This window comes from Poromitra crassiceps (genome assembly GCF_964638095.1).
Source record: "Poromitra crassiceps genome assembly, chromosome: 7".
Lineage (NCBI taxonomy): Eukaryota > Metazoa > Chordata > Actinopteri > Beryciformes > Melamphaidae > Poromitra > Poromitra crassiceps.
In genome coordinates, this window is record NC_139628.1 from 26,971,736 (window position 1) to 26,999,276 (window position 27,541).

At 44.1% G+C, this 27,541-nt stretch overlaps 1 protein-coding gene across 1 annotated transcript in view; it reads right to left on the reverse strand.

Moving 5' to 3' along the window:
• LOC310779142 (uncharacterized protein) overlaps nt 1-27,541 on the reverse strand; it is a 117,492-nt gene that overhangs the window by 64,391 nt on the left and 25,560 nt on the right. The window contains exons 6-17 of the mRNA XM_083639639.1: nt 21,418-21,444; nt 16,940-16,988; nt 16,603-16,716; nt 11,159-11,307; nt 9,251-9,378; nt 8,769-8,818; nt 8,441-8,590; nt 7,828-7,956; nt 6,235-6,364; nt 4,953-4,993; nt 4,605-4,772; nt 4,332-4,457 (exon numbers count right to left, since the gene is read on the reverse strand). Coding sequence (XP_083495765.1) covers nt 4,332-4,457; nt 4,605-4,772; nt 4,953-4,993; nt 6,235-6,364; nt 7,828-7,956; nt 8,441-8,590; nt 8,769-8,818; nt 9,251-9,378; nt 11,159-11,307; nt 16,603-16,716; nt 16,940-16,988; nt 21,418-21,444 — 1,261 coding nt within the window. The remainder of the gene's footprint in view (nt 1-4,331; nt 4,458-4,604; nt 4,773-4,952; nt 4,994-6,234; nt 6,365-7,827; nt 7,957-8,440; nt 8,591-8,768; nt 8,819-9,250; nt 9,379-11,158; nt 11,308-16,602; nt 16,717-16,939; nt 16,989-21,417; nt 21,445-27,541) is intronic.

Below are 27,541 nucleotides of genomic sequence, written 5' to 3' on the forward strand. Positions count from 1 at the left end.
CAAGTTCATGAAGGTCATGCCCTTCCATATGTTGACCACGGCAGACGTTCTGCGAACTGTAGCCCGTGGAGAATGGTTCACATCCATAGACCTGAAAGACGCTTATTTTCATGTCCCCATTGCCCATCAACACCGGCAGTTTCTGCGCTTTGCCTATCGAGGCCACCACTGGCAGTTCAGGGTGCTGCCATTCGGGCTCTCTCTCTCCCCACGGGTGTTCACGAGATGTGTGGCAGCGGCGCTTGCACCTCTGCAGTCTCAGGGCATGAAGGTCCTTCCGTACCTAGACGACGGGCTGGTCTGCGCACCATCCCGAGCTCAAGTGGCCCAAGATACAGGGTGCCTCCTGTCCCACGTGTCCCACCTAGGACTCAAGGTAAATATGGAAAAGAGTTGTCTAGAACCATCTCAAACCACAACCTTCATTGGGTTAGCATTAAACACTGTTACGATGACAGCCTGTCCGTCCCCACACCGTGTGGACGACATCCTACGCCTTCTTCCCTTGTTCCAAAGGGGAAGACTGTTGCCCTATGTCACGTTTCTTCGGCTCTTGGGCAAACTGACATCCATTGCAGCTGTTGTTCCGCTGGGCTTGCTGTTGCTGCGCCCCCTGCAGAGGTGGCTGAACGGCTTCCGCTTGGACGCCAAGCGGCACAGACACAGAAAGGTCAGAGTGGCACAGCAGTGTCTCCTCGCCCTAGCCCCGTGGAGGGACGGGGCCTATATGGCAGGAGGGGTCCCTATGGGCTCCATCCCGTCCCGCAGGGAGACTGTCACCACAGATGCCTGCCAGGATGGGGTGCAGTGTGGCAGAGCAGGACGGCTCGCGGGCAGTGGTCTGGGGAAGACCGCGCCGGACACATCAATGTGCTGGAGCTGCGAGCAGTGCACCTAGCTCTCAAGAACTTCCTGCCATACCTGAGAGGCAGGCACGTCCTCATTCGGTCAGACAACACCTCGACCGTCTATCATATAAACCATCAGGGTGGAACCAAGTCTGCACGGCTGCTGCAAGTGTCAAGGGACCTCCTGACATGGGCGGCCCCCCGCCTGATCAGCCTACGGGCAATATATCTACCGGGAGAGCAGAACCACTTGGCAGACTTCCTCTCCCGTCAAAAGCCTCCATCGGGGGAGTGGTGCCTCAACCCAGAGGTGGTGCACACAGTCTGGAGCCGCTTCGGCAGAGCAGAGGTGGACCTCTTCGCCTCAGAGGTGTCGACTCACTGCCCTCTATGGTTCTCCTTAGCGGAGACAACCAGCCCTCTGGGCCAGGATGCACTGGCTCATCCTTGGCCAGAGGGTCTTCTATATGCCTTCCCACCGCTTCCTCTGATTCGGCTAGTACTTCAGAGAGTTCTTCAGGAGGGGCACAGGATTCTGTTGGTGGCCCCCTTCTGGCCAGGGAGGACATGGTTCCCTTTGCTGCACAGACTCTGTCGCAGCGCTCCATGGCGCCTCCCCGACAGGGGAGATCTCCTGTCCCAACTGGAAGGTCAGATCTGGCATCCCAATCCCCAACGCCTCCAGCTGTGCGTTTGGCTGCTGGAGGGCCCGAACCACTACTCAGCAGCTGTGTAGACCCTGTCAGGCATACTATAATGAATGCAAGGGCGCCATCCACTCGTCTGCAGTACGACAACAGATGGAAGCTATTTTACAACTGGTGTATGGGTCGGAGCGAGGACCCAGTACATTGTTCTGTGCCTACTGTCCTTGAGTTCCTGCAGTCCCTCCTGGACAAAGGCCGGGCTCCTGCTACTCTGAAGGTGTACGTAGCGGCAATATCGTGTCGACATGCCAGAGTCGACAATGGCACAGTGGGGAGCCACAGTCTGGTGTCCCTCTTCCTGAAGGGGGCTCAGAGGTTGCATCCTCCAAGAGCCCCGAGAATCCCAGCATGGGATCTTCCCCTGGTGCTGGATGCTCTATGCAGGCCTCCCTTTGAGCCCTTGGCACAGGCGGAGCTAAAGTGGGTGTCATGCAAGACTGCATTCCTCCTGGCCATTACCTCAGCAAAGCGTGTCAGTGAGCTGCACGCCCTGTCTGTCAGTGTCTCATGTCTGAGGTGGAACTCAGATGGCTCGGGGGTCACTCTGTGGCCAAACACAGCATTCCTCCCTAAGGTGCTGTCGCACTCACACCTCAACCAGCCAATACGGCTTGCACGATTTGACCCCCCACCAGGAGAGAGGGGGGACAAGCGGGAACTGCGGTGCCCAGTGCGGGCCCTAAGAGCTTATATTACAGCTACCATGTGCATTCGACAGTCAGAACAGCTCTTCCTCTGTTATGGTGGCCCTAACAAAGGTTGCGCTCTCTCCAAACAGCGTCTGTCCCACTGGATTGTGGACGCTATCAGCTATGCCTATGGGGCGAGTAACCGCCTCCTGCCATCCGGCGTGAGGGGCCATTCTACCAGGAGTGTCTCCACATCATGGGCTGCCCTGAGAGGGGTATCCCTGGGGGACATATGTGCTGCTGCCTCATGGGCGTCACCAGACACTTTCTCCAGGTTCTACCGGGTGAATGTTGCCACTCCCCATCCACTGGGCGTGGTCCTGGTGCCAGAATCCTCTGATTCTACTCATTGAGGTGGGTACTCAGGATTCCTCGTGACTTTGCTGGTATAAGTCATTCAGTGCTTAAGCACCGCCTCTGGCGGTCAGCAGGGATGAAATAGAACGAAAGTTACGTATGTAACTACGGTTCTATGAATCCCGAATGACCGCCAGAGCGCTCTGTCACTCAGAATCCTCGTGTGCTCGCGAGAAGTTTCTGTAGGAAATGATCCCTGATGACACCGGAAGATATAACCTCGGTCCGGTCATCCAGGGGGTCACAGGTGACATTGTTGGTATACAATACTCGAACTGCGCATGCGCGAAGGGGAATATTCAGTGCTTAAGCACCGCCTCTGGCGGTCATTCGGGATTCATAGAACCGTAGTTACATACGTAACTTTCGATTTATGACATCACAGTGGCCCCTAACCTCATCGAGGTAGGCTAGAAACGGGTCCCAGATAGTTAGAAACTTCCTAAGCGAGTTGGTTCTCAGGAACCTGAGTCTCTCCATCCATATAACAGAGTCTGGCTACCATTTATTTAAACATTTAGTGTGGTTATTTAGTTATGTTGTTCATGTCTTTATTTTATTCCGTTGACAGCAGGTATCGAATGTGTGAATCATGTGGAGTGAGGTAGATCTAGCCCGTTTATTTTATTTTAGGATTTGATGTCTGAAAACATTCTTGGTCTCCGGCTCTACAGATCCATAGTATGTATGGCTCTACCGACTGACTTGATTCAACAGTCTGGCTAGCTCAGTTGGGAGAGAATCTGAATAACAACCTTGGGCCGTGGGTTCGAATCTCCGGAACAAGCCTTGAATTTATTTGTTAGCATCACTTTACAATAGGGTAGACAAAAAGAGTAGCTAATGGACAGGTAATAATTAAGTAATGATTAACTACTATACTCACAAACTGACTATTAAATAACCATTAACTAAGGAGCAATGACTCTACTAAAGAACTGACAACTAATTAGTAATTAATCATTAACTAATGATTAACTACTATACCCACAAAGTGACTTTAATATATACAATATATATACACAATATATAGTGTGTATGGTGCATGTCCTTACAATATATAGTGTGTATGGTGCATGTCCTTACAATATATAGTGTGTATGGTGCGTGTCCTTACAATATATAGTGTGTATGGTGCGTGTCCTTACAATATATAGTGTGTATGGTGCGTGTCCTTACAATATGTGTATGGTGTGTGTCCTTACAATATATAGTGTGTATGGTGCGTGTCCTTACAATATATAGTGTGTATGGTGCGTGTCCTTACAATATATAGTGTGTATGGTGCGTGTCCTTACAATATATAGTGTGTATGGTGTGTGTCTTTACAATATATAGTGTGTATGGTGTGTTTCCTTACAATATATAGTGTGTATGGTGCGTGTCCTTACAATATATAGTGTGTATGGTGCGTGTCCTTACAATATATAGTGTGTATGGTGCGTGTCCTTACAATATATAGTGTGTATGGTGCGTGTCCTTACAATATATAGTGTGTATGGTGCGTGTCCTTACAATATATAGTGTGTATGGTGCATGTCCTTACAATATATAGTGTGTATGGTGCATGTCCTTACAATATAGTGTGTATGGTGCATGTCCTTACAATATATAGTGTGTATGCTGCGTGTCCTTACAATATATAGTGTGTATGGTGCGTGTCCTTACAATATATAGTGTGTATGGTGCGTGTCCTTACAATATATAGTGTGTATGGTGCATGTCCTTACCACTGTCATATTGATGTCTTCGGCCACTACGTGTATGCCAAGTGTCGAGCCTTTGAGCAGCAGAGGGATTTCTTGAAAATGCTGCAGCAAGTTAAGCAACTTAAGCAACGGCATGTGGACAAAGGCCTAGAAGGAAAACCAGCCACACAAAGCACACTTCTCAATGTGGACAGTTCAAATCAGTTGGATATTTAAAATAGACTGTATATTTCATCAACATGGTGGGGGGAGGAGCATCAGGATATGGGATTAATAAAGCAAAGTGGTCCCTACCATGCGCTCTTGGGGCACAACAAAGAATGGAGAATCCATCCTTTTGGATCGAAATGGCTCAAGCAGTTGGGTGATGTTTTCCTCGGTGTAGCAGTTGTCATAGTACGGCGGCAAGTTGGTTATCATCAATATGTTTTTACATTTATGCCGGTTTAACTCGAAGAGGAACTGGGAAAACAGACAAAACCCTTAAGACCCATTGTAGTTACATTCTTCAGCTGATAGCTCCTTTCATAGACAAACCAGACCCAAAGCCACAGCAACTAGACAGATGCATTTCACATTACAGAGTACAGACGTATGATTATCAGTTCACAAATGTATGCAAATGATGTGTAGAAAACCTACATGTTCCCTGTCAATGGAGGGGTCCCAAACCTTGTGGCAATCTGTGAAAGAGAGACAGAGCGGGAGAGGAAGAGAGACAGAGAGAGCATGAAAGGAGAGAGTGACAACGGGCGAGAAGAGAAATAGAAGAATCACGACCACGTTCGCACATTTTTATAGAGATGCTCACTTGACCAAACATACTAGAGTTCCAATGACATGGGTTTTTGAAGGCTGATAGCAATTCACTTGGCTTAAATTTAACATTTGACAATTTTCATGTGAAAAAAAATTCCCAAAATAGCAATTATGCAGTATTTCCCCAAGATCTTTATTCATTGGTGTGTGGGGGGGAGGGGGGGTAAAAAATAAATAACTAGTCGATTCCTAGTCGTTCGCCCGCCCTGAAGCTCAACCGCTGTGCAGGCTCACTTGCTCTTATGACATCACTGATGACCACTGCGCGACGCAGCCTCGCCTGCTCTATGACATCATCACGGATGACATCACTGATGACAATTAGTGCAATCACCTAATTAAAAAATCAGGCTCCGCCAGGTCACCCGCACAGCCCGGGGGCGGAAGCCATTGTGTCCATCTGGTTTCTCCCTTATACTCCCATCACTTATATAGCTTCAGACTGATGACATCACTACTGAACTATCCCTACACTACAAGCTATCCCTGCACTTGGGAAAATCTGAATGTATTGTTTCAGTTTGTTCGGGACGCTCATCAAACACGAGAGCTAGTGTAGCGGACTTGAAACTACCTCATCTAAAAAGCAAGGTGGGCAGAAGGGCATTCCTCTACACGGGGGGGGGGGGGAGAGGAGTGGAACAAGATCCCGAACGAAATTAAGACTGCAAATTCTCTGAGCGCTTTTAAGAACCTTCTGAAAAAAATCCTGCTGAGTAAGCTAGAGAAGTGGGCAGAGTAATTTCACACACACACAATTTAAAACTACCGAAGATGATTAGGGTCACTTGCGATGCCCCCCACCAGTTCTGATTTTAAAGTGATAATCTCTAAGATTTCAGTTTTGTTCTCTTGGGCGATGAGTGGTAATTGCAGGTGAGATCCAAACAGTGTTGCATGATGTGAATGATTTCAAATAACATTTGGACCATCAAGGGACACTAAAACACTCTACTGACTGACTCATAAAATAAAAGAGCAATCTCGGCCCAATGCATAAGCGCGCACGCGCACACACACAGACACACACAGACACACACACACACACACACACACACACACACACACACACACTCTCTCTCTCTCTCTCTCTCTAATCTCTTACTTATTGGCCTGAGACGCAGAGTTTGGGTTTTCAATGCTGTCGCCGTGGTAACCGCATCTGAACCAGACGTGGACGCCAACGGTTGCTGGTTGGTCACCAGTGCCGTGGCACTCTGCGGTACCTTGAGGAACTGAAAAAAAAAGTGATTAAGTCCCATCTCTGCCATGTACGGCTCTATACAGTGGGTATGTGTGTGTGCGTTTCCTTACCAGTGTTTCCCATACATAAAGGAATTTGTGGCGGGCCGCCACAATAATATTTGGACCGCCACAAAATTATGTTGACCAAAAAATCTTTTTTTTTTTTTTTTTTTTTACAGTGCACCTGAACGCAACATGCAAGATATCCGCTGAATAAGTGTCCAATAAATGTTCATGTCATTCTGGCCAATACTTCTGTTATAGCATTTCAGTCTGGAATATGGAATATCTTTCAATAATCTATGATTTAGCTGCTAAATTGTCAAATACCGCCATCTGCTCGCTACCCAGGCACTTATGTATGTACTTAACCTAACTAACTTAACTAACTATCAGGGGCCGGTTGCACCAACTGGTCTTACACTGGTCTTAAGCTAAGTTGGTCGTAACTTTACGACCTAACAGCTACGCCGGTTGCACCAAGACGACTTAAGCCTTATTTTCACTAAGACCAGGCGTAACTCCTACGCCTCGTCAGGAGGAGGCGTAGAGCCTGCCTGTAACAGAGATCTCCGCGGAGACCTTTTTGACCGTCATCGTCGTAACACCGCCAGTTCGCCGTCTTTGAAAGCACGACGTTAGATTATAACTAACTAGTTAACCTAACCCGCCTTCCAAAATGTTGCCGTTAGTTTTTTAGAAGTTAATACATAGAATTGGGAACGTTACATTCAATTTCATTCAGACTGACTCTGTCTGCTCAATAGCCGCCATTTTCCCCCCGGAGCGAGGGAGGATGGGAGGAGGGAGGGTGTTTTACAGTAGTGGCTGAGAGAGCGTAGTGGCTCAGTGCTCCAAGCAGGTCGCGAGGCACATTTTTTGCAACATCATCCAATCAGGGTGCATTCCCTGGCAATTCACATGGACGCGCATTGCTACGACCAGCATAGTTAAGACCAGACATAAGCCGTGTTGGTGCAACAGGCGTAAGTCCATGGTCTTAACTAAGACCGACGTAGGAGTTACGACCAGGCATAGTTAAGACCAGTTGGTGCAACCGGCCCCAGGTGTGCACAACATTGTCAGCCTAAACTCCGGCTGACACCCCAAAAACCTACAATCCGCTACAGAAAAATGTATATTGTTTGTTTATTAACTGGCCCCTCGCCTTCTATCATTTCACGAAAGTGGCAAAGCAAGTTGAGTATCCCTGACCTATAGGGAGAAATTTAGTTTGTCATTGTAAACCCACAGCACAGTAATGATGACATGTTCTTACTTAGATCTAGCCTTTTAATTTTGCTCTTAAGCTTTCTCAAAGTACACCAAATTCATGCATTTTACTTTAAAATGTTTAAAAAAATCTCGCGGGGAGGCATGCCCCCGCACCCCCCTAGGGGGTCTGCGGTCCCCCACCACAAATACTCAAAATCCTGTGGGAAACACTGCTTACCATTGTCCTATCGATGTCTTCGGCCACTACGTCTAAGCCGAGCGTCGACCCTTTGAACAGCAGAGGACTTTTCTTAACATGCAGCAGCAAGCCATACAGCTTTGCTGCAGATGGCATCTCGACGACGGCCTGGAAGAAAAACCAGCCACACAAACCAGACTTATCTTTAAAAAGGTATTAGGTGTAGTGTTTTTAGAGTTCAGCATATTATTGTGAAATCGGTAGCCTGGTAGAATTCGACACAGAATCAATAATCAACTGAATCATTTTCTTTCATTTTTCTAAAACATTTATGACAAGAACATGAATTGCCGTTTAAAGCGCAATTGCAATTGCAATATCTTTCAGCGCTAATATTGTTGTGACTATAAATGCTCATGTGTGGTTATAATTAAACAGATTCATCTATCTTCACAGCGACTGAGAGTGTCCTATTATTTCGACATATTATATATAGATCATAATGATGATCCTCAACAATATAATGTGTCATTACACATGATATTGTTGAGGATCATCAAGCGAAGATCAAAAAACAAAATACATATTCCTGCCCCGATTTCATCACCATGGTGGGCAAAAAAAATAATAAAAAAAATAAACTGGTTCCTACCATGCACTTTTCAGGCACAATTGTGATTTTCTCTGTAATATTAACGCCTGCAAACGGCATCAGCAGTTCGGCGATGTCGCCCGCTGTGTAGCTGTCAAAGCACTGCGGCAAGTTGGTTAACAGCATGTGCCTCAGGTTACGCTGTATGAACTGGGAAAACAAAACCAACAAAGCACATTGGGTTACATTCTTAGGCTGACAGCTCCTTTCATAGACAGACCGGTCTGATTCGAGTCAAAGCCACAGCACGCAGACAGATTAAACACATTACAGAATGATGTATGAAGATCGGTTTATAGACGTATGCAAGTGATGTGAGGAAACCTACCCGAAGCCTGTGAAGCCTGCGCGAGGACTTGGAGTTCGTACCGAGGCATTCTGTGAATGAGACAGAGCGGCAGAGCGAGAGGGGAAGAGAGAGTGACAGAGAGAATAACAGGAGAAAGATGAGAGGTAACTATAACAATCATGACCACCTTCACACATTGCATACAATGCATAGTGATGCTTTCTTGTCCAAACACACACACACACACACACACACACACACACACACACACACACACACAAATATGCACACAGACTAGAGTTCCAATGAGATTAGATGAGTTTTTGAAGTTTCAGGCTGATAGCAATACACTTGGGCTTAGAGGGGACATGTCCATATCTTAACATTTCACAAATTTTCATATCAAAATAAATATATCCCCAAAATGACAATTATTCAACGTTTCCCCAAGATTTTTATTCATTGGGATGGGGGAAAAAAGAATAACATTTGGATCATCAAGGGACACTAAAATCTCTTACTTATTGGCCTGAGATGCGGAGGCTGGGTTTGCCAAGCTTTGGTTTTGTTATCATCATCTCTCTTGAGCTTGAGGAGTAACTTCTTCTGGGAGTCCGTGTTGCAGAATTCAATTAACCTTTTTTTTGGTCTGCAGGAAGAACAAGACTAGGTCAAACCCTACTGTAGTCTATGGGTGGATTATGTGTGAACCATTTCAAGAATATCAAGGTCTAAAAAATTGTATATCCATTTGTGTAATGAAATTAATAGTCTATAATTCTAATGGTAGGTTTATCATAACAGTGACAAACAGAACCTAAAAAATTCAGAAAACTCACATCATAAAAAAATTATAAATTGATTTGCATTTGATTGAGTGAAATAAGTATGTGATCCCCTACCAACCAGCAAGAATTATGGCTCCCACAGACTGGTTAGATTAGTCCTCTCGCTCGATTTTAAAACTCAAGTCGGACTTTTTAAAGAATGTGATGGGTCAATGTCACTGCTTTTCTGTATAAAGTGTTTTTAATATCTTGTATACAACCCCTCCCCACCCAACCCCCTTTTCCTCATTCCTACCTTTTACCCTAACCCCCTCTACCCCCCCCCCCCATCTCATCTCCCCTTTTTCTTAACTGCTCCAACCCACATTCAATTCTCCTTATGACTGTATTACCTTTTATGTTCTTGTTGTGCTTGCGTCTTGTTTTTTTGTTTTTTTTTGTTTTTATGGATGTTGCCATTTTGGCCAGGTCTTACTCGAAAAAGAGATCTTGGATCTCAAGTAATTTTCCTGGTAAAATAAAGGTGAAATAAAAAATAAAAAATAAAGAAAGGACTCCTACTCTCAACCTGTATAAAAGACACCTGTCTCAACTCATTACCTGTATAAAAGGCACCTGTCGACAGAATCAATTAGATTCCAACCTCTCCACCATGGGCAAGACCAAAGAGGAAAAAGATTGTAGTTCTGCGCACGGCTGGAATTGGCTACAAGACCATCGGCAAGCAGCTTGGTGAGAAGGAGACAACTGTTGGGTGTGATTATTCGAAAATGGAAGAAACACAAAATGACCATCACTCGCCCTCAGTCTGGGGCTCCACGCAAGATCTCGCCTCGTGGGGTATCGCGGTGATCATAAGAAAGGTAAGAGATCAGCCCAGAACTACACGGGAGGAACTTGCTAATGATCTCAAGGCAGCTGGCACCACAGTCACCAAGAAAACCATTGGTAACACACTATGCCGTAATAGATTAAACTCCTGCAACGCCGGCAAGGTCCCCCTGCTCAAGAAGGCACGTGTACACATGAAGTTTGCCAGTGAACACCTGAATGATTCAGAGAAGGCTTGGGAGAAGGTGATGTGGTGAGATGAGACCAAAATCGAGGTCTTTGGCATCAACTCGACTCGCCGTGTTTGGAGGAAGAGAAATGCTGACTATAACCCCAAGAACACCATCCCCAGTCAAGCATGGTGGAAGCAAATCAACTTCTATCTTTTATATAATGTAATTTTCTAGATTATTTGGGGTGATATTCTGTCTCTCACTGTTAAAATAAACCCACCATAAAAATTATAGACCGTTCATTTCTAGACAAACTTACAAAATCGGAAACGGATCAAATAACCATTATATATATATATATATATATACCGTATATATATATATATTGTATATAGATAGAATATGAAAGTAGAATATGTATAGTTACTGAATCAAAGATGATGTAAGATAAAGTATTAAAGTACAGAACATTACAAGCAAATGTTTTTACATATTTTGGTCATCAGTAGTATCGGCATGATTCGGTCGGTGCCAACAGTTGGTACCCAGCCCTATCCCACACAACTATTTAATATATGAACACTGTGTCTCTTTGGTGCAGTAGAGTCCACATCAATCTTGCGTGGCAGTCTCATACCTTGTCTTATTTTTGTTCATTGTCTTGACCAGAAAGTTCTCAACGTCGATGGCCGTGCAGTCCTCCTTCTTTTCATGTTCACACTCGTCCTTGGAGGCCTTCTCCTCTTCCTCGTCTGGTGGACAGCTGATGTTAAGTTGGATGATATCCTGGAAAATCACAATCCTCTGATATATACAGTAACTGAAGACATTTTGTATTTAAATTTTGTTCATTTGCTGTCTATCACATACTATTGATCCTCCACAAACCACAGCTGCATGCAAACAAACTGCAAGCTAGACTAACAGTAGACATTACAGTATTGACTAAGGATTTCTAAATCCATATGTGATAGAGATGTTACAGATTCTGGAGCTCCATCAATGGAGAACGGACCAGAGGACTCCTCACACACTGCCAGACTGTACTAGCTTCAGCTCGACTTTCCTTGTAGCATCTGTTGTGCATCTCTCAATAATAGACTTTACAACATGAAATAATCATAAATAAGTAAAGATGTACAGTCCTTTGACATCTGACCTAGCTAGTTGTGCAGCATCAAAATGTTGCTGTAGTAACTAACTGTAGTAGCCCCTGACTGTAGTAACTACAGTGTAGTTAGGTGAACGATGTTGCTAATTCCATTACTTTTCCGCGTCTGGAAAACGAGATTTTGAAATTCCCACTCTTTTCACTTTTCAAAGTTTTCCATGACAGTAGGGCTGGGTCGGTTTGAAAATTTTAAAACCGGTTCGATATTGCCGTCTAAACCGGATCGAACCGGTATACCGATTTTTTTTTTAATTAATTAATTTTTTTTTTTTTTTTTTTTTTTTTCAAGCAGGGCTCCCGAGTGTGGCCCATAACTGTCTGTAGTGCAACTTCAGTCCACCTGATAGCGATAATACACCTCTAAGCTGGTATTGTCAACCAGCAATGATACTGAATAAAAAGAAGCAGGACACCTGTGTAACAAACACCCTGTATTTATTTCTCATAACTATTCAGCTCAACTTTTCTTCTAAACATCAAAATAATAAATGAAATAAGACTTCTGCCTATAGTGCAACTTGAGAAAAAGGCTAATAAAAACACAAGCAGTGCAATCAGAATGGATTGGCTTACAGCTGAGCTGCCTTATAAACTTCAAAACTCACAAATTCACACAATATAGGGCCTAGGCATGGGTCGGTTTGAACATTTTGAAACCGGTTCGATATTCCCCAAAAAAACGTATCAAAGCGGCTGCAGTTGGTGGCGATAATGCACCTCTAAGCTGGTATGCTGCCAACCAGCACGAACACTGAATACAAATAAGCAGAACCTTTTAACTGTAACAACACACTGTTTTTATTTCTCATAACTATTCAGCTTAACTTTTCTTCAAACATCAACATAATAAACAAAATAAGACTTTTGCCTACTAGCGCAACTTGAGAAGAGGCTAATACGAACAATAGTGCAATCAGAATGGACTGGCAAAAAAAAAAAAAAAAAAAAAAAACTAAAAAAAAAAAAAAAAAAAAAAAAAAAAAAAAAAAAAAATATTTTTTTTAGGTTTTTTCGGTTTGCACGTGATCAAACCGGTTTGGGCTCGTATACCGAACCGAACCGGTAAAACCGGAAATCGACCCATGCCTACATGACAGTGGGAAAGATTCTTGGTGTATCTTCTCTTCCTTTTCTTTCCCAAGCTCCTTCGCCCTCCTCCTCCCTCCTCTGCTGCTCCTTCACCCTCCTCCATTGTTCCTGGTCCTGGAACAATGGTGCCAGGACAACCACCTCTCTCTGAACGTCTCCAAGACCAAGGAGATCATTGTGGACTACAGGAGAGGGGGGGGGCGCACACCCCCCAATCACCATCAACGGCACAGTGGTGGAAAGGGTGGACAGCTTCAAGTACCTGGGAGTCAACATCCACCAGGACCTGACCTGGGCCGGCCACACCGCCACTGTTGTCAAAAAGGCCCAACAGCGAATACACGGACTCAGGCGCCTGAAGAAATTTGGGCTAAGGAAAGAAATCCTCAGGGACTTCTACAGAGGCACCATTGAAAGCCTGCTGACTGGCTGCTTCACCGCCTGGTACGGGAACTGTACCGCCATGGACCGCAGGGCGCTACGGAGGGTGAGGCGCGCGGCCCAGCACGTAACAGGAGATGAGTTGCCAGAACTGCATGAACTGTATAACCAGCGGTGCCTCAGGAGGTCCCTGAAGATCATCAAAGACACAAACCATCCCCACAACAGCCTGTTCTCCCTGCTACCCTCAGGGAGGAGATACAGGGTTCCAAAAGCACGCACAAATCGCTTGAGGAAGTTTCTTCCCGCAGGCCACGAGACTCCTTAACATACACAAATAGTGTAGTAGTCGTACCGTACCGTACTGCAGCTGCTACCATTATGTATGCCTAATGTTTAATTGTATGTTTAATAAGGTACATGCTATTTGCACCTGTATGTCAAATACGTCGAATTTAAAATGTCTGAACACGTCTAACGTATGCACAATGCCTAATGTTAATTGTATGTTTAATAAGGTACATGCTATTTGCACCTGCATGTCAAATACGTCGAATTTAAAATGTCTGAACACGTCTAACGTATGCACATGACATGTGCACCTATGTGCAATGAATAAGCCACTGACTTGTCTTATCGCTATTCTGCCTTATTGCCTATTGCTGCTTAGTATTGCTTATTGATGCCTATTTCTTATTGCCTATTGCTCATTGCTTGTTGCCTATTTGTACTATGTCATAAACGGAGTCCACAGCACAAGAATTTCACACGTGATACTTGTACCATGGAGTGACAATAAAAATCTTGAATCTTGAATCTCCTCCCTCCTCTGCTGCTCCTTCACCCGCCTCTCTTCCCTCTCCTTGAGGTCCGGGGAATCCTCCTCTTCCTCGCTCACCTCCTACAGGTTCACCATAGTGCTCCTTGCCACCACCGCTGCTTGCCGTTCTCTCATCTGTCTTGGGTGTGTTTTCTATCTTTTCACATTTGGGCGACGCAGCATTTGCCTGGGACTTCTTTGACAAAGTCTCCTCTATCTCATCTTCTTTTTTCAATGTTCTTTCCTTCCTTTCCCCGTCAGACGCTGCTGTGGCCGTCAGACCATCAGTAACCTGTTCATCTTCCACAGAATCTGGTACAGGGCCTCCTCCCTGACGATCTCTTCTTCGGATCCTCCCACATTATTTCTTGTTGGTGTGTCCTCTTTTTTCTTTCCTCAGTCTTTCTTCTTTCCTTCCTTCCTTCCTCTATCAGACCCTCCAGATCTTCGGGAACTTGCTTGTCTTCTACATAATCTATTATCTGATAGGTGGCTTCCTCCTCGCTCATGAACGTGTCACTCTCCTTTGTTGGTACGTTCTCTTTTTTAGTCACTTTTTCCCTGTTGCCTTCCTCTAAATCTCTGGCAGGAGTGTGCCTCTTTCCCTGTTGGATCTTTCCGCAGTGGTCGGATTGTCGTCGTTTACAGTCTCGTCTTCCACAGAGTAAAAAAAAAAAAAGATATACTGCCTCCTTCATAGTGTTCACTTTTCCGGACGGTTTTGTGAGATTCAGAGTCATTCTGTTCTCTTTCTTTCGTCTTTCCTTCTGTTGTGGCCACAGCATCTGGAACTGGTTCATCCTCAACAGAATCTACTATCTGATACATTGTCTCCTCCACCATCTCTCCAACCTCTTCCTCTTTCTCAGAAGCTGCTGCAGCAGTGTCGCTCTTCTTCATTCGCGTGTTATACGTTTTAACAGCTTCATCCTCTTTCTTTGGTGATTTCTCTTTCTCCTCACTTTTGGATGATCTGGTGGTGGAGCCACTCCTCTTTGTTGGTTTGTCCTCTTTTCTCGCAGGCCTCTCCTCTTTCTTCGTTCTTTTTTCCTTCTGCATCTCTGACTGATCAGCTGGGACCGGCTGGTCTTCCAGAAAATCAATATCCGATATGTGTCTCCCTCCTCTTCTATCTCTCTAACGTCGTTTCTGGCCAGTGGGTGTGCTTCTTCATCTGTAGCCGTTACATCTTCAACTAGAACGAGTGCACTGCGGATATATGCCTCCGCAAACAACAAGTGAGCTGTAGACATCAATGTGTGTCCAGACTTTGACGTTTGAGCTAAATGTGAAGAAATTCCATCAAGGCATTACTGAGATATCGCGTTAACGAGCTTGGAAATGGTGTTTGTGAGGTCACAGTAACCTTGAACTTTGACCACCAAAATCTAATCAGTTCATCCTTGAGTCCAAGTGGACGTTTGAGCCAAATGTGACGAAATTCAGTCAAGGCATTCCTGAGATATCGTGTTAACGAACATCGGACGGACGGACGTATGGACATACAGACGTACGTACCAGTGGGCAAGGCAAAAGGTTTTCCAATGAGGATCAGGAGGTCTCGTCATTTCCATTCACCGCCATGTTAAAATGCCCTACTTTGTAACAGTGATTAAGCAACTTTATAGCCTGGTCCTGAACATGGTTTTGGTCTATATAGCTAATTTCACCATTTCCTCACAACTGTATGGGGGTCATTTTTTAGATAACTCGCCCGTTTAGAGTAAAACAGACAGTAGAAAAGGGGGTGATTGTGTGACCTGGTAGCATGCGTACCACAAAGGCTTGGTCCTTCGCGCGGCCGACCCGGGTTCGAATCAGACCTGCGGTCCTTTGCTGCATGTCATCCCCTCTCTCTATCTCCCAACCTTTCCTGTCTGCCTACTGTCCTATCTAAGGCAAAAAATAAAATGAAATTGTGCTGGGGCAGCAGGCTGAAGGCAGCAGACGCCAACAGACTCAACAAACTGATCCGTAAGGCCAGGGACATTGTGGGGCTGGAGCTGGGCTCTCTGACAGCGGTGTCGGAGAAGAGAACGCTGTCCAGGCTATGCTCCATTATGAGCAATGACTCTCACCCAAGGCGTGCTAGTCAAACACAGGAGCAGGTTCAGTGAGAGGCTGATCCCACCCAGATGCACCACAGAGAGGCACAGGAAATCATTCCTGCCTGTGGCCATGGGACTCTTTAACGCCTCACTTAGAAGAGCACCTCGGAGACACTCAGTCTCCCTGAGACTGAGTCAGCCGATAACCGTGCCTTAGCTGAGCCACATGTAATGGGCAAGCTGACTTAATATAATTCCAGTGTGCAATAACTGCAATTTGACACGTACTGTACATTCTACTTTATTATACTTTACTCTACTTACTCTACTTTATTTTAGTTTACTCTATTGCATTGTACTGCATTTTACTTATTGTACTGACTGTTTAAGTTTAGGGAGTTACTGTGTGATACTGTGTTATGCTATGTGTGTTCTGAGTGCGAGCTGCTGTAACTTGTCCCAATTTCTCCCCGGGGATCATTAAAGTCTTTCTGATTCTGATTCTGATTCCAGCAAAAAGGGGGATACTGGGTACTCACAGTAGTGATATGGCTTTCCTAAGGGTCCATTACCTGGGTTTCAGAGCTGCCATCTTGGTCCCCAGGAGAGCCATGGTCCATCTCCCCATCTGCTTGACTTTGTGGTGACTCCTCTGGTTTTTGGGTTATGGAGCTTCTACTGGGAGTCTGAAGAAAATAGAAAGAAGGTAAAAGCCGTTATTACTCCTTGATCCTGGATTAGTGAAAGAGATAAAGTATGAACAGAAGTGTAAATGCTGAGCGAGTTGGAAAGCCTCAGCTCAATCTCCTGGCTGAGCTCCTGATTTTCTTGGTCAAGCCGGTCCTGGTGAACCTCAGTTATCAGGACCTTGAACAGGTCCTGGTTCCCTTTTTTCACCTGGAGATTTACCTTCTCCAACTTGGCTAGGCGTTCTAGATGCGTTGTTAGGTCCATAACCCTGAAATGACAGGTGCACAGGAATCGCTAGTGGGCAGGAAGGCTTGAATATAGTGACTTTTAAATGGTACAAAATACTGGTCAAGGGAACATCTTTTCCAAAAAAGTAGAGCAGCACAATTATGGCTAAAAGGGTCATCCTGTTTATTTTATTAGTGTTATCACAATTATTAATCACAATTATTAATGTCATGTTCTGGCAGTGATTTGTTTTGTTTTGTTTGGTTCCTTTTCACTTTACCAGCTTTAACCACAGACATTCTACATCATGGGAAATTACTAGGGATGGTGAAAAAGATTTTTTTCCCTGACCAACAACTGACAGTTATTAACTGATCATGCAATCTAACCTAATGCATTCCCCTGGCTGGCAAAGTTATTCACATTTCCCCGTGCGTGTTTCAGTGAATGACAGCGTGTCAGGTAGCAGGACGGACTGACTACGTAGGCTATATGGTCTGTGTCTGCCTGCACATGTGGAGGAGGCAAGCAGCGAGACCCCGACGCAAGCGATTAGGCAGGCGAGATGTTTCCCCTTGTCTGTAAAGACTGGATGAAATAAACTAGTAAATTGTCGTGCCATTGTTTCCACAGACACATGTCGGTAAGCAGTTAATCAATGCATAGCCTACAAATGGATCTCGCTTGGGATGCGTCTAATGTGCGCATATCATGTCTGTCATGTAGCGATGTTTGTTTGTTTGTTTAAGAAAAGGGACAATGCACATTAATTAACATGAGCACGTGAGTCCATCATGTAAATGTGCCAGATTTAGCCATACAGGCTAATTTTCATCTGCAGTCCCTGGCAGGTTGATGTTATATGTGAAACATTAACTCATTCATGGCCAGTTTAGGACTGCCAATATTTAGCACAGGCCAAAGATTTTCATAATTGTTGGTCATCTTTCAAGACCCACAGTAAATTATCTATTAGCACCAAAGTGATTTGCAATACCTCAAAATGAAGATGTACGTCTCTGGGTTCACCAGAAAAAAAGAAAGTGAGCTTTTAGCATGTTCTGTACTCTACTTATAGCCATTTATATACACCCTGTTTTCACCAAAAAGGTCTCTCTGAGAAGAGAAATTGCAGAAAGCATTTTTGTAAAGGACACAATCTCAGGCAGAACTCGCTCTCAATTCTTTTATTTTGAACTGTATTGACATCAGACATGTAAATATTATTCGTTATGACACAAATGACAAAAAAAAAAAAAAATATATATATATATACATGAAGTGCTTTTTTTACATTCAACAATACAGTTTACTCAGTGTGAGTGAGTGTGAATGTGTGTGTGTGTGTGCGCGGGGCCCATGTGTGTCTCTTTACATTACATTACATTTCGTCATTTAGCAGACCTAAATGACCGTCCTGACCTCATTCTGAGATGTGGGCTCACAATCGGCTCCTCATCTGAAATAAAAGCAACATATCCTCAGTAAACTATATAATCACATTTAGTACAGAGACAGTGTAGTGTACTAGTGTCTCAGTAAACTATACGATCATAGAATGCAGAGATCAGTGTAGTCTCTCTCACACACACACACACTCCTTACCGCGAGATCATCCGGGTCCTGTCGCATTGGAGTCCAGTCTTCCTCGCCCTCGACAGGAAAGTGGCCGTGCTGCTTGGCTCTGTGGAAAGCAATTTCTGTGGCGAGGCTGCTGTTCTCCTCCTCTCAAAGTTGTGACTCCGTCTCGTCTCTTTCGGGCTGGCACACAGGAACGGGGGTTTGGGAACAGGATCGATCATGTTGGTCACCGGTTTGACGACCGCGAACAACTGATCCATGTTCGCTCTGCCCTGCAGCAAGCCGACCAGCTCGTACAGCGCGCCGTGGGCGTTTCAATGGCGTTTCTCCTCTCTGCACAAGGAAGCGCGTTTCTCTGTTTTCTGTTTTTCCTCCTGCTCATTTCAAAACAACAGCTGCGGTATGTGTTTGTTCACGTGTTGTCGGCTTGTCTTTGAGGGCAGGGACCTGATACCATGTCACAGGCTGGGGAAGTCTTTGAACTACGCGCTGCACTAATAAAAACAAAAACACGTCAAACACGTCATTGGCTGGGAGGGCTATTCCTGATAACACGTCAAAGACGTCTTTGGCCATGAATGAGTTAACAAACACATGCAATAGTACAGAAGACATAAGTAGACAAAAGCATATAAAAGAAGAAAAGCACAAGCAGATTGATAGCATATAAAAAGAACATGCATGAGCACATATAAAAAGAACATGCAAGATGACATTAGCATATTCTATACAATACATGCCAGAGCAACAGCACATAAGCACATAAAAACAGACAAAAGCATATAAGCACAATTATGCAGCCCCTGGTTTACTGTAAAGCACGGACAAAAGCACAGACAAAACCGCATGACGTACAAAGCAGACAAACAACGAAAAATACTATCCTGGAGTATGGATGCATGTTTGATTGTTCAATAGCCAATGTTTTATGGAGTTGGAGAAGGAGTTGAGAGATGTGATGTTTCTCAGTTCTACGGGTATAGTGTTCCAGGTATGTGCTGCTCTGTAGGAGAAGGCTGACTGCCCAAAGCTACTTCTCCTATGTGGAATTTTACAGTCTCCTCTGGTAGAGGCTCTGGTAGATGAATTTTGGATTTGTGAAATGAATTCCTTGAGCGGAGGGGGGGCCAGACCATGACAAATTGTATACACAAGTAAAATATCTGCAAATTTGATCATGTTTTCCCAATTTAAAAAGTCATATATAGTTAAGATTTTACAGTGGTGATATGAGTTAGATTTTTTGTCCAGTGTTTTCAGGGCTCGCTTATAGCTGCGATGCAGCTCTTATTCACCCTGACAGACAATCTGTCTCCCGTTGTGAAAGAATTTCTCAGAACTGGCATGTGTTGTAACAGTAAAGAGTAACGTTAACTTGATACTTTTCAATCGTCAATTAACGCTGCCCAAGCGCTCAACATGCGGTGTGGTCGGAGACTTAATTGAAGAGGATAACAATTAGATGTGAAGATAGCCTACACAATACACAGCACGTCGCCTGCATGAGTTACCGTATTTCTTCTAAAACCCGGCGGGCCTCCATCTGCCGCTGGGTCTCCTTTAACCGGCGGGGGTTTGACCTGATTTAGCATAATAAACACTGGTCTCGATTAAACGCCGGGGCGTTTATTAGATTTTGTTTCCGTTACGGTATGTTTTTGTGTTGACTGCATTGACTGAATTCAGTCACTAATAGTAATGACGTGTTTTTGCGTAAGTCAGGCATCTTTGTTACTTTCTACTAGCTTTCTACTAACAACAATGACTTTATTATTATTAGTAGTAGCAGCATATTATTATTATTATTATTAATACTTTATTATTCAGAGACTAATTGTTGTAATTATTGTACAATAATAATTCCTCTAAATCTGGCTTCAAGCGGCAACAAAACTGCCAAAATGGTTCGCCAGGCAAAGAGAGACAGAAAGAGAGAGAGAGAGAGAGAGAGAGAGAGAGACCATGATGATGCCAGCCTTAAAATTAGATATTCCTCTAAATCTGGCTTCAAACGGGCAAAACTTCAAATGTAAAACGGAATTCCCCCCCCCCCGCCTTTGCTCACCGGTGAGCATCTGACTCCTGCAGAAGTGGCCCCCCCCAAAGCTAAAAGTCAAACTCTGCCTATGATTGCGTCTACGTATTCAGTAGCAATCTGCTTGTCTGAGAGTGCTGCTTGGTTGCTAAACGTTAGCTGGTGCCTGTTACTAACTGGCAGCGCCGCTGCCTGTTAGCACCATAACGTTGCTAATGCTAACTAGGCTAGGCTTCTTTCCAATGAAACGCAAACAAACTGAATGTGAGCGGTAGGCGAATGTTACTTGTTTGAAATACGGTATGGCTGTTTGGCAGAGGGATAAGAGGAGAGCAATGAACTGATACCGTAAGGTAGTTGGATGATGATGATGATGGCCATTTCAGTTGTTTTCATTCATTCCAGTCCAGGCATGTTCAAAACTGCCTGTACCTACCCTCTTATGTTTACTATCTCAGTGGTTTAAATAAGCAATTTGATACAGTACTTTCTGTTTTTGCTGAGCAGGAATTCTGTACAAAAAAATAATAATCGCCTCATTTTATCTGCCGCCGAGTCTCCTGGGTTGATTTAGCAAAATAAACGCCCGGGCGTTTATTAGAAGAAATACGGTATTTATGAAATATATTGTATAACTTATTTTTCTTTTACCATGCAACAAAAGTTTAGAATTTTCTTGGGGTAAAGTGAACTTTTTTTTTAACTCATTAACTTAACATCCCTAGAAATTACATTTAAAAATGTTGCCACATTCTTCACAAACTAGACTATTGTGATTATGGACAAAAAACTGAGTAGCCTAAATATATAGCGCTTTGATATAAAGCTCGTTTTTAGGATAGGACAAACTCACCTTTGAAATGTTGCATGCGAAGGTGGCCTGGGGGGGAAGAGAACAGAGTTATTCGGGTGGTTGATATGCATTTATTCCACAAACAAGACTAGGTCAAAACCTAGTATATGGCTGGACCGCAGTGTTTCCAACCTCTTTTCCAAGGCAAGTACAAGTCGCCAAATGACGTCACATAATAATAATTAATAATTGATAATTTGCAGATCTATATACAGTAAGGGTGGGTATATAGATTCGTACAAGATCATGAGATCTTGATCACACGACAAATCCATCTTGCCACGCTCCAATCTATTGGTTTGAATCCAAACCACCAGTGGACCAGTGCACCAATCAGCATCCAGAGGCAGCAATGGACAGGATTTAGGGACAACATTGAGAAGCGAGCCTGTGATAGACAGATGGTTCATCCAATCCCCTGCCAAGTACCGTAAATTCCGGACTATAAGACGCACCGGTCTATAAGCCGCACCTTCAAAGGTGACTATTTTTTTCTTCTATAAGCCGCACCGGTCTATAAGCCGCGGGTGTTTTGATGTTTAATTACCATATGTAAGGCTTCGTGCACAGAGGGGATTGTCGGGAAAGAGATGGCTGTTTGGGGAAGCTCCCATTTATTAACATTTCAACAAAACAAAAGTCAGGTCACTAATCCCCAGACAAAATCACACATTGTGGTATTTTTTGTTTTTTTTACAGTGCACACAGTGTCCGCGGTGTGGTGAAAAGAGGGCAAGAGAGGAAATTAAAACAGAAGTGGATTTATAGTTAGAAAGAGTGCTAAAGAAGAGAGAATTCCGTTTTTTATTTTTTTATTTTAGTTACTCACAGTACTATTGACCAGTCCAACTCAAAAGATATTCGGCAGTTTCACTTTGAGCTCTTGTTCCGCCGCTGGGCACACAGTGTCCGCGGTGTGGTGAAAAGAGGGCAAGAGAGGAAATTAAAACAGAAGTGGATTTATAGTTAGAAAGAGTGCTAAAGATAGTCCGGTCTGGTTATGACGAGTCTCGCTGGGTACAGTACGCCAAAGCGATATCCATTGACTCGATGATGCTGTTGTATGTTGCGCGTTTCTGTTGCACCAACGCGGAGAGGTCCTGCCGGACGAAAAAGCGCGTACCCTCCCAGGTGAGGGGCTTCTTCCCCGCAGCCTGGAGGATGAGTTGACGGTCGGGCCAGCGGAGTAGGCAGATGAAGATGGCCCTCGGTGGCAGGCCGGGGTCTGGACGTGGCCGAGGCGCCCGGTGTGCCCTGTCCACCTCTGGTGGTTTCTCGCCTTCCTTCAGGTCCAGGATGTAACACAGGATTTTGCCACAAAAGCGTCCATGTCACCAATCTCAGCTCCTCTTTTACATTGATCAGGCGAATGTTATTTCTTTTACTCCTGCTGATTAAGTCATCAACCTGCGTGTGCAGGGTTTCGATTTTGCATTTTATCCATTTTCGGACTCACTGTGTTGTTTTTGTCCTCCAGTGCGCGGATGCGCTTTTCCGCATTATAAACTCTGTTCACGGTTGCCTTAGTTTCTTTAGTGAGTGAGTGGATGGACTTCTGCACGTTTTCAAACTTGTTTTCAAGCTGCTCAAAACCTCTGAGCGATGTCGGACTTAATCGATAGTGTTTCACGGAGTAAAAGTTTAGCCCAAGCGTGTATCTCCAGCCTCCAGCAGGTGAGTCATTTCCTCATTCATGGCGTGATTGCTTCGTCTTTTTCTTTCTGCTTACCTGTGTTGTGTTATGTTATGTTATGTTGTTAAAAGAGGGCAAGAGAGGAAATTAAAACAGAAGTGGATTTATAGTTAGAAAGAGTGCTAAAAAAGAGAGATTTTTTTTTTTTTTTTGGAAAAAATCCATAGATAAGACGCACCGTTATATAAGCCGCAGGGGGCAAAAAAGCCCAAAAAACGGGAAAAAAGCCGCGGCTTATAGTCCGGAATTTACGGTAGCTTTTTGAAAAGTGCCTGCCTCATTCAAAGGTTTGCCGAGCGTGTTCGCAGATGGTTCTGTGAAAACAAACCATCTGGCAACGTCAGATTAGGGTAGTGAAAGGAGGTTACGATACGTACAAAACATAGGCGGCACAATACAATTGTATCACGATACATTGCGATACGATAAATATTGTGATGCATTGCAATAATCTACATAATCCACTGAAAATTCTCAAATAGAGCTGAAAACACAACTTGCTGTGTACCACCTGGGTAGTCTTAATATGTACCTCACATTATAATGATAACTCAGTGGACAAATTCAAGTCACAACTATTTAATTTAAATGTATTCCAACGGTATTTGCATTGCACCCCATCATACAAAAATAAAGTGCATATTAATGTATGGTGGCTCAGTGGCTAGCACGGTTGCCTCACAGCAAGAAGGTCTCGGGTTCGAACCAGGGCCGGCGCCAGGATGAAATGACTGAGGGGGCTGTTATAACTGGCGAGGGGGCTGATTATTTTGTCTGTCTGTCTGTGTGTCTGTCTGCCTGCACACTCACTCACACTGAGTAAACTGTATTGTTGAATGTAAAAAAAGCACTTCATGTATATATATATACAGTATATATATATATATTTTTTTTTTGTCATTTGTGTCATAACGAATAATATTTACATGTCTGATGTCAATACAGTTCAAAATAAAAGAATTGAGAGCGAGTTCTGCCTGAGATTGTGTCCTTTACAAAAATGGCCTTTTCTCCTGTTTCTCTTCTCAGAGAGACCTTTTTGGTGAAAACAGGGTGTATATAAATGGCTATAAGTAGAGTACAGAACATGCTAAAAGCTCACTTTTTTTTTCCTGGTGAACCCAGAGACGTACATCTTCATTTTGAGGTATTGCAAATCACTTTGGTGCTAATAGATAATTTACTGTGGGTCTTGAAAGATGACCAACAATTATGAAAATCTTTGGCCTGAGCTAAATATTGGCAGTCCTAAACTGGCCATGAATGAGTTAATAGAGGTTCAAGGGTTCATAGGTTCAAATTTAATAAATAGCTACATCTCTGACACCTTGTGACAACCAAAGCACAGCAAATAGCGCTTCCCTGCCAATTCTGAAACAACAGAGCTATGTTTACAGGGGGTAGCCTACATCAACTTAAACTGATCAAATTTGATGAAGACTGCAGAAACAGCAGCCTAAACATGTCAGGTACAAACATTGCCTAACTGGCCTTTATAGATTAACTATTCTTAAAAAAAAAAAAAAAAAAAAAAAAAAATTTTTTTCAAGTGAGGGGGCCGAAAATTGAACTGAGGGGGCTAAGCCCCCTGAGGCCCCCTCGTGGCGCCGGGCCTGGTTCTGAGGTTAAATACCTTGGCCTGATGCTATAGGCACTCACCTAAAATTTGAGAAACACATCCAGTTGGTAAGCAGGACTACAAAAGCAAACCTATAGCCATTTAGGATCATTAGGAATTGTGTACCATTTTATGCTCTCATCTTTCAATCAATGACTCTCTCTTACCTGATTTACTGTGCGACTGTATGGTCGCAAGCTGGTGCGACTGCTATCGGACCTCTTTTTTTTAGTTTTTTTATCCCATTTTTATCCCCCATTAGTGCTAATTTAATTTATTTATCCTGGTTGCTACTCCACCCTCTGCCGATCTGGGGAGAGCCGAAACTGGCTCCATGCTTCCTCCAAGACACAGGCAGTTAGACAGCCGCTTCTTTTCACCTGACAGGGGAAGCTTCACTGGTAGGACATAGCACGTGGGAGGATCACGCTATTCCAACCGGTTCCCCTCCCTCCGAACAGGCGCCCTTAACTCATTCACCGCCAGTTTAGGACTGCCAATATTTAGCACAGGCCAAAGATTTTCATAATTGTTGGTCATCTTTCAAGACCCACAGTAAATTATCTATTAGCACCAGAGTGATTTGCAATACCTCAAAATGAAGATGTACGTCTCTGGGTTCACCAGGAAAAAAAAAGTGAGCTTTTAGCATGTTCTGTACTCTACTTATAGCCATTTATATACACCCTGTTTTCACCCAAAATGTCTCTCTGAGAAAAGAAATTGCAGAAAATGGCATTTATGTACAGCAGACAATATCATGCAGAAATCGCTCTCAATTCTTTTATTTTGAACTGTATTGACATCAGACATGTAAATATTATTCATTATGACACAAATGACAAAAAAAAAAAAAAATATATATATATATATATATGAAGTGCTTTTTTTACATTCAACAATACAGTTTGCTCAGCTCCTTCCCCATCAGCGTTTTCCTCCTCTCGTTCGGGCTGGGAGTGGGACGAATGCTGCGACACGAGTCACACGACACAGGAACGGGTCCGCGGCTTGGCTTTGGGACCAGGCGCTGCTGGAACCGGATCGATCATGTTCGTCACGGGTTTGACTACGCAATCCAGGTTCGCCCTGCAGCAAGGCAGCAGTGCAGCGCGCCGAGAGGCGTTTCAATGGCGTTTTTTCCTCTGTACAAGGAAGCGCGTTTCTCTGTGTTTCCTCCTTTCCTCCTTCTTTCTCGTTTCAAACAACAGCTGCGGTATGTGTTTGATAACGTGCTGTCGGCTTGACTTTGAGGTTTAGGGACCCGTGTCTGTGTCACAGGCTGGGTAAGTGTTTCAACTACGCGCTGCACTCATAAAAACAAAAACACGTCAAACACGTCTTTGGCGTGGATGGCTATTTCTGATAAGACGTCAAAGACGTCTTTGGCGGTGAATGAGTTAACGACCAGAGGAGGAACCACATTAGCAACCAGGATATTGCATGTTTTGGTGAGGGGTTCCTATATGAAGGAAACCCCCAGGGGGCATGGGGAGAACATGCAAACTCCACACAGAAAGGCCCTTTTTGACAACCCCACCCGGCCGGTGGGCACTCGAGGACATGCGGACGGGGACACATTCCTTCAGCGCTCACAGCGTCCCAGGTGAGAATCGAACCCAGGACCTTCTAGCTGTGAGGCGACAGCTCTACCACTGAGCCACCATGCCCCCTGCTATCGGACCTCTTAAGATTCTATACAATCGCGCAATAAAAATTCTTGACAGGAAACCAATTAGGTCCCACCACTGCCGAGTTATCGAAAAACTAAATATGCTAAGCTTTGATTACTTTATTGGTTTTGCTAAGGTAAAACTAATCTATAAATGCATATATAATCAGGCACCACAGGTCCTCTGCAATATGGTAAAACCTCTGGGGGATTCGGGCACAGCTGTCGCAGAGAACTGCAAAGTGAAGAAGAACCGCAGTAGGACAAACTGCCCTCCGACTCCCCACCCATATGAAACACGAACGTAATCTGAGGGCGCGGAACCACTCTAAAGCAGTTCCTAAAGGGTAATTACAAATGCTACCATTTATGACAGTTATGTTGTTTTTGATGTACCAACTGTTGACTAACCAATTGTATGAGTCTGACATGATTATGATCATATCTCACTGCACTTTGCTTTTACTGTTCCATTAATCAATTTTATGAGTATCTCATCTTTGTTATGTTTAATGTATACATTTTATAGGACGAATCAGCGTGACGTCACTTGACACCCAGAAATATAAAATTTCAAAAATGTAAACAGAGTTAACTGGCTAGAGTCAGACACTCACACCTCGCGCAACTTGGGCTCCATAGGGTTCCATTGCCGTTGCCACCCAGTGACGCGGTTTGTTTACCAAAATACTGCTCGGCTGATCCCTCGTATTGTATTTTGTTTTTTAACAGGTACTTTTAATTACATCTAGGGACGGGCATTGCAAATAAGCCTTGGTCTATAAATGCTGTGGTACAGGACATCAGATGTTTTTACATTACATGTTGTCAACATGATATGTACGTGTATCTGTCCCTACACAAATACAATGAAATGAAGTTTGCATGTTCTCCGCGTGTTTGTGTGAGTTTCCTCCAGGTGCTCCGGTTTCCTCCCACAACCAAAAGACATGCATGTTAGGGTTAATACTCCTGTCAGTGTCCCTGACCAAGGCAATGGCAAAATAACTAGAATTGATCCCCGAGCGCTGCACTGCAGCTGCCCACTGCTCCTAGTTCTAGGAAGGTTCCTAGTAGAGGATGTGTCAAATGCAGATCATGAATTATAATATATATAATAAAGGATAACTTACCTAAAACA